Below are 11,422 nucleotides of genomic sequence, written 5' to 3' on the forward strand. Positions count from 1 at the left end.
CGAATTCGCTCTAGATCGCGTCGAAGATAAACTAGTATTATCTGCCGATATTCGAGGTGTCGAGCGAATGAACCAGCCGACTATGCATCAATGAGGATTCATCAAACTCTGTGTAGCGTGTAATAGTAGCGTAATCTTTATCTTATACGTTGTCGACAAGCCGTTAAATTGCTTTTCCGACACCACTTTTCCAACTCCTTCTGTGAGGTTTCTCGGGGAAACGTGCGTATGCGCGTGCGTATGTGCGTGTTACGCACTCTCTTCTCTCCGAATACCATTGATTTCTTTTTTTTTCTTTCTTACCATCCTCTAAGCTCCTTACACGACAGCAGCGCGTTCGGTCTCTTCTTGGTTCTCTTTCTTTTAGATATATCACTTTAATGTTAAGTAGGTCTTTTTATTTGGAATCGCGATGGCGGAGATAGCAATGATTTTTTTCAAGTCTCTATTGTACAATGTGAACGCTGTGTTCTATCGCTTGGAATGTTTAGCGTTATACTCTCGATATAATTTCGATCAATAATCTACGATTAGGATCGTAACTTAAGGATAACATATATGCATAAACGTAAATGAGAAGAAGGATGCTGTACGCGCAATCTGGCGTGGAATAATGCGCGGTCGCGAAGATTCGAAAGTTGTTCGCGCCAAAATCGAACGAAAGATAACGGGAAAAGGAATTTAAATCCTTCCGCTTAGGAAGACACACACTCGCCCTTTGCATCCGACGAAAAACAAGGGGATATCCTCGAGGACATCGCGGCGATGCGCTAAAAATTTTTATAAAATTGGAGAAAACGACAACACGAGATTCAGTCCGCGAAATTTCACGTCGAAAAGAATATGAGAAACAGCACGTCGAGAACCCCAAAGTTATTATTATTCCACGTAGCATTGCGTGATACAGCGTCACAATTTGACTTCCATAGTTAAGAAGATATACCAGTTACATTAGGATATTATAAGGATAAGACGAGCACAGCACATTTCAGCCTGTACTTTTATAAAAAGAGCGATCAAAAAAAAAACGTCGTAGACCTTGGAACACAATTGTTGCGTCCGTCGTAAGATCAATTACATCTCAGCGCTTAAAAATCCGCGAGTTCAATCAGGTTTCGTGTAAGCTCTCTCTCTCTCTCTCTCTCTCTCTCTCTCTCTCTCTCTCTCTCTCTCTCTCNCTCTCTCTTCTTTCTCTTTAAAAAATTCATTCGTACCGTGGCGGAAGTGTTGGTGTACCGGCATTTCTCGCCATGGAGACGATTTGATTGCTTGATCCTCGCGCGAAGTAAAGGCGCGTTGTTAATTAACGAACGAGAAATTAGCGCGTTTGCGTTCGGAATCGAATTTGCAAGTTTAATCTTTTCATCGGTGCAATTGCCACGGATGTCTTTCAGCGTGTAAAAACGATTCTGTCTCGATTCTGCGTTTAGTACGGATCCAATTCTGTGATTACATCTAGCGCTGTCGATATAAATCAGATAGTACTTTTCTCATACCGGTTATCTATTCGTCATTTTGGATGATATCTGAAATAACGGACAGATAATCGGGTAAATAATACCCGGGTGGTATTCCGGATGACAAAAGTCACGGAGTAGTACCCGGGTCGCGACGTACGACGCAGTGAGGAGGCGGGTCATCAGCGCGGACATAAAATAAATAGCATTTTTCCTTATCGGACATCCACGTGTGTAGAGAATAAAATATACTCACAATGAGACGCGGAAAAAAATAAAAAGTACAAATGTAGCAGCTATACACGGTCCTGATTGAATGGCTGAACGAAAAATATAGGAGTTGTAAAGGCATAAAAACAGAACAGAAGAAAAATGATAACAAGGAAACGAAGGAGAGAGAGTGTGGTCTAATAGAGAATTAATATAAAAAATTATTACGACTATATCACACGAGTTTGAATGCTCCGTCGAGTCTACTCTTTGAATATCCTTTCAGTTTTTCACCCGGACAAAGAACCTCCCTCCTTCTGTGGTGTGCTATATAATTTCTCTTTTTATTAAAGATGCAATGATTGTATATGGGCTGCGTTTGAGTCATGACCGAATGTAACGATTTATTATATAAGTAATGCAAAATAAATGGAAGATAAGTGCAAGGAATAAAACAAGCACGAGGCAGTCCTTCTTGTGACTTCTTTGCCTTCCCCGCACCCGCGAGAAACCGAACGAACGTGGAAAATGTTCGTTAAAACAACTGATAATTAATTAAATAACATTTTTGTAATTATCAATACTTGCATTTATGCAATATACGCGTATCTTTCACGTACATATTTATCATCAATATTTTGATTAAAAATTTCACGAGCATACAATAGTTTAAGGAAAGTCTCAAGAGACATTTTTGAATTATTTAACTATATATAACAGTGAAATTACGACAAAGCCATATCATGTGACACATCATGTTAAAATTTATTTTGTACCGTGCAAAGTCAATTGTAACAGTACAAATGATATATTGCAATAGTACAATCTAATTTACATTATTTACACATTTTATATGTACTTAAATATTAAATCTTCCTTTCTATTAGTGGTTACCAGTTCTATTTTGACGGGACATTGCAGCCAATAACTCAGGAACTCTTCCGTATAACCAGTTAAAAAATATATTTTGGTGGGTGCTATGGTGCGACTGATTATTCCAGCTATCCTAATGATATTGTGCTGTCGTTTAATGATAACTTCAGTTGCGAACAAATTGTGCCAAGTACCCCTCATGAAATGTCGAATGAACATATCCTCTATAGTTGTTTCAGAAGGTCTGTTGCCATCCTTAATGTTTGCTAAAATATTAACAGAAAGATAATAAGCTCAGTCAGAGTATAGGGGATCGATAAGCTGGTTTATTCTACTACTATTTACAGGTGTTCCAAGCATTCCAAGACTTCTTATGGGCAATAAAATGAGGCGGACATGCCATTTCATACGTCAGTGGCTTGTCTCTGTTGATTGTGACTTTGTAACGTCCAGACTGGGTTTTGTTGACGACCGCACTCGCATGAAAGTGTCTCTGTGTGGGGATTTGTCGAATGACGGGTAGTACCTGAGGATCATCGAAGTAAAATTGTCAACTTTGCTACAAAATAACGTGTAACGTGTCGTTACGGAAAGGTTATGACGGGAAATTCTATTGAAAGAAAGAAGAAACTCATTCTCGATATAATTCGCAAAGCCAAACTTCAGTACATTTTTCATGTGTCGTAGTGACATTATTTTGCAGCGACGGCACTTCGACGTTCAATTAATTGACCGCAAATTATAAAGTGTTACTTGATTTGTTGACACCACAGTGACACAATGAACACTGAGTAGCCATATTACGAGCTCGATTCAGCCTTAAAATCGGTGGCGGCTCGTAGCGAAAATTTCATGAATTAATAAATATTTTGTCAGAAAGAAATTCGTTTCTCTAGAGGGCGCGTCGAAGAAAACGTTCTAAAACTAAACTTGTGGCTATTCTCGAATTTTTCTCCGTTGTTTATTGGTCAAGTAGTACAACTCAACGATCGAGTAACCGAATCTTTAACTCGTCGGGTGCATGATTGAACAGTGTAGCTCGGATAAACTTTCATCTTTAATTTATTAAGAAGGAATAAATATTTTTCTGACTTGACGATGAATTATGTTGCTGAAAAAATGAAAATCCGAGCGGAACAGGTTTCATGGCAATTCGATTGAAACTACACCTGCATAAAACTATATCCAACAAAAGTTATAATTTTTAATTTTCCCGTAAGTCCTAGATAATAATTTTACCTTTGCAAATCAAAGTTTTATCTTCTAAATGAGAAATATTGTGAGAAGAAATTATGAAATTTTAAAGAAACCTAACCTTTCAGCCAGCCGGCAACATTTCTTCTAATCAACACTTGTTGCTAATTTCCATGTGTCAATTTTTAGACATTTCCTTTCATCTTAACTAGCTTCATTAAATGTTGCATGCTTTTCCTCTTCTGTAATTTAAATAGCACTGTTCATTTTTTTTTCACTGAATACTTTTAAGGACAGCTTGAGTACCTCTGCTAAGTGCAAAGATTACACTTACCACAAGGCATTATCCTGTACGCAGAATCCGCAATACATATCGAATTGGAACACATACCATCAGAATGTTAACCACAAACAGTGTCAGATTAATTCTTGAGAAACATTTCACCAAGAGGAGTTATATGGGTAACACATACTGTCATTTGAAAACCTATCAGGACAATTACAAGGATCTAGTTCGGACATGTAGTTATTCCACAAAATTCGATGCCAAGAATAATAGTGAATCGCCAGCTGACCCCAGAGTCCAGGCGCTCCGTGAGAAATTAATATATTGTGACTACCTGGACCGTGACAATGTGAAACCAGGTATTCTGAAACGTTTCATATGGAACAAGAAGCTCAGATTCATCGAGAAACAACTGCAGGTTGATAAACTCGTGAATGAACCTGTCTACAGCATATTCTTGGACGAGTATGTCAAAGACAACGAAAGTTTGCAGGAAGATAAACAGGAAGATAAACAGGAAGATCATACAAATCCGAGGGAAAATATAACAAGACCCGTGCACATGCCGTACGCCAGTACGGACAAGTACAGCAGCACAGACACAGGCAAGAGCAATTTTGTTGAGATCGATTTTGACGAGAGCATGTTACCGTTGAATGAGAAGTACAGGAGCCTTTATGAAAAATACCTGGAGGCAAAGAATGCCACCGAGGAAAACAGTGGCAAGGAGCTCAAGCTGGATGAATACATGAAAGAACAGACAAACGTGTCTTACAAGACAGATCTGTCGAACGTCCCGTTCAATTGGATGGCCGACTTTGAGGAATTCGACGACACGATGCAGGAGAAAACGTGGCTCAGCAACTATGGTACCCCGGATCCAGAATCCAGCGTCAGCTCCGTACCATGTGGCGGATGCGGCGCCTTGCTGCATTGCAAGGATCATGCTTTACCGGGCTACCTGCCGTCCGAGCTCTTCCTGAAGAAGAGCAAGCACAAGCAGCAAGTTATGATCTGTCAACGGTGCCACTTCCTGAAGTACTACAATGCTATGTTAGAGGTGAAGGTGTCGCCAGAGGAGTTTGCGGAGCTTCTCAAGGTTATCAAGACGAAGAAGTGCGCTGTGATTCTGATGGTCGATCTCACGGACTTCCCGTGCAGCATATGGCCGGAGATAAACAGCGTGCTGCACCCTTTCACGACGGTGTTCGTCGTGGGCAACAAGGTCGACCTGTTGCCTCCGGACTCGCGGAGATTCCTCACTCACGTTAAGGAGTGCCTTTCGAGGGCCGTAGAGAATATGGGGGTCGATAAGAAGTGTATCAAATATGTGGGGCTCATATCCGCGAAAACCGGCTACGGCATAGAGGAGCTCATCGACAAACTGTACAGTCAGTGGCAGTACAAAGGTAAACGCGTCTGCCCTAAATATTATTCCTGTTATTCTTTGTAACATTCCAGAAAAATGCGCAAATGCTTCCCTCTTATTATCGTATATACATATAATTATATATAGTATGTATAATTAATATATGTAGTATTCATGTTATATACTATACAGGATGTCGCAAAAAGATGTTATTACACTTTGATTGTTTATAAAGTGCTTATTAAATATCGTACAATTTGCTTTCAATGTTTATAACGAACATTAGTGTGATAACATTTTTTTGCGACACTTTGTATATATTATATATGAATTATAATTATATATAACAATAAAAGAAAAATGCGCATATTTGTCTTATTAAGAATAAAAATATATATACACACATACTCGCACGCACGCGCACACAAACACACTAGTATATAGTTATATATAATTAAGTAAATAAAATGTGTATTAATTATATAATCAATTAATTAATCTCTAGGAGACGTTTACGTGATTGGATGCACCAACGTAGGCAAGTCCTCGCTATTCAATGCTCTATTGCAGTCCGATTATTGCATGGTGCAGGCCGTGGATCTCATACAACGCGCCACCGTATCCCCCTGGCCGGGCACGACCTTGCGCTTACTGAAGTTTCCCATTATGAACCCGCAGAGGTGGCAACTTTACATGAGGATGATTCGTTTGAAGGAGGAGAGGCAGGAGTCAAAGGCCGAAGAGGAGATTAGAATCAATGATTTCAAGATGACGCGTAATCTGAAATACGTTACGTTGCAAAGTACGCATTCGGGCGGGAACGACCGATCGTCTCTTGGTTCTCCCTGAATAAATATATACACTCCGAATTTAGGTCACATCGGCCGAACTTTCTCGCAAAATTTCGAAGTCCAGCCGAAGGGCAACCTGCTCATCATGAAGAAGTACAACACGAGCATGCAGAACTTCTGCTTGGACGAGACCAGGAAGTACAAGTACAGCCGATGGTGTTACGACACGCCCGGCACCATTCAACGGGATCAGATTCTGGATCTACTGACGACAGAGGAACTGTTGCTGGTTTTGCCGCAGCGGACAATCGCACCGAGAACGTTCATCTTGCAACCGAGTCAGACGATATTCTTGGCCGGACTTGGTAGACTGGATTTCCTGGAGGGCGACGATTTTATCAGGTACCTGCGCGTAGACGTGATGTCGATGTATCTCCGAGGATATGCCAATGGTGAAAATGATCGCGTGTAACTGTCGTGTAGGTGTACGATATTTGCGAGCCACAAGTTGCCGGTGACTTTAACTCGAATTGTGGACGCGGATGACGTATACAACGAGTTGTTGAGCACGGAAGCCTTCGTCGTGCCTGAGAACAATCCGGACCGACTGAAACACTGGCCGGCGTTAGGATCCAAAGAGATGGAAGTCACCGGTATCGGGAAGAACATATCGGTTGCCGATGTTGTTTTATCAAGCGCAGGTAATGATAATAATAATCTGATAATAAAGGCTATCTAATAACAGTTAACAAGAATAACTTAATATTAATAAGAAGATTATATATATATAAGAATAGATATATAAGATGTATAAGATATATAATAAGATCAGGTTACCACAGACCTGAAAAGCCGGGAAAAATCGTAGAAATTGGAAAAAATGCCAGGGAAAGATAGAAGAAATCTGAAATTTCGAACTTTGCTCGCAATTTCCTTAAATGTGTATTCTTTTTCCGATACTCATTAATTTTTTTATTGGTCAGAATTTGCATTCAGGATTGTGTCGTTAAACTTTTAAGCTTGTGTTGCTCTCCTAACAACATAAGCTTTCCTGCAATCACTGCTTCCAAACATTAAAGTTTAAGATTACATATTGCTCATGGGAAATTCTGTCGTCTGGAAAACAATGGAAGAGTCAGGAAATTTCAAAATTCATTTTCTGTGGTAATCCTGAAGATTATCTGATGCAACAAAAATAATCTAATGTAACCTTGTGTCAAAATGCACGAAGCTCGTGCTCGCGCTTCGACTTTCGATTTTATAGCCGGAATAATTTGGCGATTGTTATAGGGTGGATGGCGATCAGCACCGAGAAGGACTATCGTGTCTTATTGAGGGCCTGGAGCCCGCAAGGTCGCGGCTTACACCTCAGAACGCCAGCACTCCTGATGAAATCCGTTGGCCTGCGCGGCGATCGGATTCCATCCACGCCGACGTACAAGGTCGGACGAGCAGCGTATATTAAGACATAAAAAAAAGAAAGAATAATCTCCACACGTGTTTCATTCATATGTATATATACCAAACGTTTCTCTCTTTTCCCCACATTATACACATCTCCTTCCGACATTTGTATATGTAATCGATTCATCCACATTTATTTCGTGCGACAACCGGTACTCGGCTCGGAATTGATTGCTCGACACTGACGAATCACCAATCACAACTGCTCGTGCCACACGGGGTCCTTTAAACACTGTGTTCGAACAAAACTTTCGTCGATCGAACCTGTTTCCAAATACAAGGGTCCACATGAAGATCCAAAGCGCAAGAACACAGATATCACATCAACCTTCGACCTCCTGCGCGCGTATCTTCGCTTGTTTGTACATCCTTTTGTAGAATTTCTCGAGATTCTTGTAGAAACCCTGACTCGAGTCGTGATCTCGCGTGAACTCGCAACAGGAGTCGCAGTCCGTTACGCTGAAACATTTCCGGAGTTCGAGTGTCGAATTTTCGAGTGCGCGCGCGACGACAATTTTACTCGCAGGCTACTTACTCGTCCACCTCCGCGGCGCACAGTTTCTCCCTGGTTTTCTGGAGATTTTTTATTTTGTGCAACCTGTAACGCACAATAAGTGGCACAGTGATATCGTGCGTGTAAGGAAAAATGTAAGTAAAGAGACTCGGCTCGATGAACTCACAGCGACATCGTTGGTTCCTCTCGCGTGTCGGATGCGTTGCTCGGCCCGCAAACACAGCAACACACACTGTTATCGGGCCGACTTTTGTGATGATGCGCGGTATCGCTGTATTTTCGTTTAGGATCGGCGTAAGATCCTCCAGCTGCTGCCGAATCGTGGCATTTAGAAAAGTAACAATTATACTTCAAACAAACCGGACAATTGTCCGTAATATGGCTATTATCACACGTGACTGGCTTCTGCGGACACGATCGAGGCGTACATGCGGAATCTTTCCTGCGATAACATTGGTGATCCTGACGCGGTCCTGTCCGATGACTCGTGATACACTGATATTGATGAGGATCACCCACGCTACTCGATCTCTGGCGATATCTACGAAAGTATGTAATATATTAGAGAAATGGGCAAATATATATTTTATTAATTCTATATACGTACACACAGAGAGGCTGTGTTCCAAAATTCACTGCTAGCGCTGAAAACCTATGTAGTTCATGTTACGTACGAGTATACTCGTATATCATAGACTTTGAGTACTGGCAGTGAATATTGGAGCGCAGCCATAGAGTGTTACTGCGCGATCTCAATTCTACTGAGAGGTAGTCTGAACAATTTAAAATTAATTTTCCCTCAGCGAAAGCATCCAAGCACCAATAGTTTCCAAGATATTATAAGCGATCAAAAAAGCGGGAATTTTCACAAACCTAACTTTGAATGAAAAAATGACGAAATAGAAAAAAAAACCATTATTTTTTTAAAAATTCGTTAGGAATAACGAATTTTCCTGCGATATTTTCAATGAGGAAAACTTGTCTCCAAGTTACTTAGAGAAGACTAGAATTAAGATCACGAGGTTTTGGATACCTTGTATATATAATATCCTACATGTGTGTGTGTGTGTATGTGTGTGTGTGTGTATGTGTGTGTGTAATTTTATAAATATATATTAATTTATATTAATAATACTAATAATAAAACGTTCGACAGTAAAACTTACGGTCGGCTGCTCTGAGATCTCGGCTTGGTATGGCATACCCTTCGTTGCCTTATGATACCTTTAACCGGCCTCTTTCTCTGGCCGCACGTGGCAGTTTGCTGAAACATACCAATGCATGCGAAACGCGACGAGTCCTCCCAATTCACACACGAATGTACAAAAAGAGAAACGAATCAAACGGCGCGCGCGTTTAATTCACCGATTTCGACCGCCGTAATCTGTGAAGTACCTTAGAGTTAATCATTTTTGGATTGACGACATAACATTTGCTCATACTTGTGTCGCAGGGGCTCGGCACTTCCTCGACCACCGTTTTCGTGGACACCTCGATTTTGGGCGCTATGATACCCTGAATACGCGAAAAGAAATAACGGATGAGGAATCTCGTCTCGCGAGTCGGATCGAATTTTCTCGTCGATGCGCGACGAAAGAAAACGTACCGGAAAGCACTTGGTCGGTTCCATCAGTAGGTCTACATCCACACCGGCCAATAAACCTTTGAAACACGGCGCTGGGTACAGCAAGTCCGCCAAGTTCGTCTCGAACGTGGCCAGGGTGACGCCGCGACCGTTCGCGGTGACCCATTGTATCAGTTCCACGTAGAGAAACTCCTGCTCCAAAGTGCGCTGTAGCTCCGCCAAGGAGATTATCCGTGTGAATACCTTGCTGAAGGCGAATCTGTCGTGGAACAGCAGCGGGAATATCGGGCTTATTCGGCGGGATTCCGCGCAGGAGTTCAGAATGTCGATCCGCAGGGCCACCTTGCCGTTTGGACACAGCCAGACGCCGGGACATGTCACCTAAAAAGCGCGACTTTCCACGTAGAATGATTTCACAATCCTTCGTGTTACTTTCCAATAGCGGATTCGATTACTACACCGGATTAGTAAACACTAAAGGCCTACACAAAGGCTTACATTTTCAACACTCTTTTATTGATAAAAGTGCCTCTAAAGGTGATAAAAAACCACCCGATTGACTGATAACCCACATTTAAGACACTTCAAAACATAGGCCCAAATATCCAAATACAATGGCGTATCATAAGTATTTTGACGATAAAATAAAAATACTTAATGTATATTTTTTCTAAATAACGTGATAATGTCATTATCAGGTATTTAATTGTTCGAAATGCTTATATGCCTTTTTATATAACAATTGCTTCATATATGAAAGTCTTCGGCATGCACCAATTCGGTATAGTATGGATAAGCAAGTTTGTTATAAATTTCTTGGAATGTAATCTCATTCGATACGAGTGAAAATTTTGCTGTTAGAAATTGTAAGGGTGAATTTACAATAGATGTAGAAAACTTTTAGTCTTTTGCTCTCTAAGCACTAAATTATAATATAATTTCTAGCAAAAAGCATTTCCAGCGCTACTAGATATTACAATTCCTAAAGTTCGATCACAAAAGGATCATTACTTATCATTCTGATAGCAAGGGAAACGCTTTTTGTCAGAATTTACATTACATTTTATTATTCGGAACAAAAAGTTAAAAGCTTACTGCGTCTATTGTAGATCCAGACTAAGTGAATATTTCACTCAAGCTTAGAGTAGATTCTGACTTTTCACTAACTATACAAATAAATATTTCTATTGATTAGAATGAAATCGTTCCTGCGACGATAAGATACATCTGATTCACTCTTCGATTTTGAAAATATCCACTCAACAATTCAGAGTGAAGCATCCACTCTACATGAATGAGAAATCGTCTCAAATTTAAATAACTCGTTCTATTTTTCAAGTGACATCTCGCTCCAAGAAATTTCAAGAGACGCGTTGGAATCCACGACACGTATGTACCGCGTGTATATCCAAATGTATCTTGACGCAGAAAGCCCTGCCTGCCATGTTCGGATTGACAGTAAATTCGTGACAGTCGATCATATGGTCACGGGCATCGTCGCACAGATTCGCACTCGTGGATCTCGCATTCCGATCGTACTCTCATGACGATGACGAACGACGTGCAGGTTTTCGCGCGGGCCAAGTGTCCGCGTCCAGACCGCGCTTATCCGGAGACTCGTCTCGGCAAAAAAACCACGCACACCTCCGGCGGCCTATGTCATCTTGCTCGGGGAGCCG

At 41.0% G+C, this 11,422-nt stretch overlaps 3 protein-coding genes across 5 annotated transcripts; 1 reads left to right on the forward strand and 2 right to left on the reverse strand.

Annotated features, from left to right (window-relative positions):
• Positions 1 to 2,408: 2,408 nt before the first annotated feature.
• On the reverse strand, positions 2,409 to 3,351 carry LOC106748870 (28S ribosomal protein S24, mitochondrial). The gene is made up of 3 exons (XM_014627786.1): positions 3,210 to 3,351; positions 2,886 to 3,066; positions 2,409 to 2,806 (listed from the first exon to the last, which is right to left on the reverse strand). Exons 1-3 carry the CDS (start codon positions 3,231 to 3,233, stop codon positions 2,517 to 2,519), a joined length of 495 nt encoding a protein of 164 aa, XP_014483272.1. The 5' UTR covers positions 3,234 to 3,351; the 3' UTR covers positions 2,409 to 2,516.
• Positions 3,352 to 3,506: 155 nt separating this feature from the next.
• On the forward strand, positions 3,507 to 7,670 carry LOC106748867 (nitric oxide-associated protein 1). 3 transcript variants are annotated; one of them, XM_014627782.1, is made up of 6 exons: positions 3,507 to 3,755; positions 4,027 to 5,429; positions 5,895 to 6,191; positions 6,264 to 6,582; positions 6,664 to 6,881; positions 7,471 to 7,670. In XM_014627782.1, the coding sequence occupies exons 2-6, from the start codon at positions 4,133 to 4,135 to the stop codon at positions 7,650 to 7,652; spliced, it is 2,313 nt and encodes a 770-aa protein (XP_014483268.1). In that variant the 5' UTR covers positions 3,507 to 3,755; positions 4,027 to 4,132; the 3' UTR covers positions 7,653 to 7,670. The 3 variants fall into 3 exon arrangements, with proteins under 3 accessions (XP_014483268.1, XP_014483269.1, XP_014483270.1); XM_014627783.1 differs by having other exon boundaries at positions 4,032 to 5,429; XM_014627784.1 differs by having other exon boundaries at positions 4,093 to 5,429.
• A 79-nt stretch (positions 7,671 to 7,749) lies between these two features.
• LOC106748869 lies at positions 7,750 to 11,224 on the reverse strand. Its single transcript, XM_014627785.1, has 7 exons — positions 11,141 to 11,224; positions 9,765 to 10,124; positions 9,554 to 9,673; positions 9,325 to 9,422; positions 8,325 to 8,699; positions 8,180 to 8,242; positions 7,750 to 8,103 (listed from the first exon to the last, which is right to left on the reverse strand). The coding sequence occupies exons 1-7, from the start codon at positions 11,222 to 11,224 to the stop codon at positions 7,968 to 7,970; spliced, it is 1,236 nt and encodes a 411-aa protein (XP_014483271.1). The 3' UTR covers positions 7,750 to 7,967.
• Between the last annotated feature and the right edge of the window lie 198 nt (positions 11,225 to 11,422).

The sequence above is a fragment of the Dinoponera quadriceps genome, unplaced genomic scaffold (genome assembly GCF_001313825.1).
Source record: "Dinoponera quadriceps isolate SergipeBrazil2010 unplaced genomic scaffold, ASM131382v1 scaffold1889, whole genome shotgun sequence".
NCBI classification, from domain to species: Eukaryota; Metazoa; Arthropoda; class Insecta; order Hymenoptera; family Formicidae; genus Dinoponera; species Dinoponera quadriceps.

Bases quoted from the DNA above. Each gene is read 5' to 3' on its own strand.
- LOC106748867 (XM_014627782.1), top strand. From the start codon at position 4,133: ATGTTAACCACAAACAGTGTCAGATTAATTCTTGAGAAACATTTCACC. The intron at 5,430-5,894 runs GTAAACGCGTCT...ATTAATCTCTAG, and splicing joins CAGTCAGTGGCAGTACAAAG to GAGACGTTTACGTGATTGGA. The intron at 6,192-6,263 runs GTACGCATTCGG...CTCCGAATTTAG, and splicing joins GAAATACGTTACGTTGCAAA to GTCACATCGGCCGAACTTTC.
- LOC106748870 (XM_014627786.1), bottom strand. From the start codon at position 3,233: ATGTCACTACGACACATGAAAAAT. The intron at 3,067-3,209 runs GTACTGAAGTTT...GATGATCCTCAG, and splicing joins CACTACGACACATGAAAAAT to GTACTACCCGTCATTCGACA. The intron at 2,807-2,885 runs GTAAATAGTAGT...TTAATATTTTAG, and splicing joins TTGGAATGCTTGGAACACCT to CAAACATTAAGGATGGCAAC.
- LOC106748869 (XM_014627785.1), bottom strand. From the start codon at position 11,224: ATGATCGACTGTCACGAATTTACTGTCAATCCGAACATGGCAGGCAGG. The intron at 10,125-11,140 runs GTACATACGTGT...CGCGCTTTTTAG, and splicing joins TACATTTGGATATACACGCG to GTGACATGTCCCGGCGTCTG. The intron at 8,243-8,324 runs GTGAGTTCATCG...TGTGCGTTACAG, and splicing joins GAGGAACCAACGATGTCGCT to GTTGCACAAAATAAAAAATC.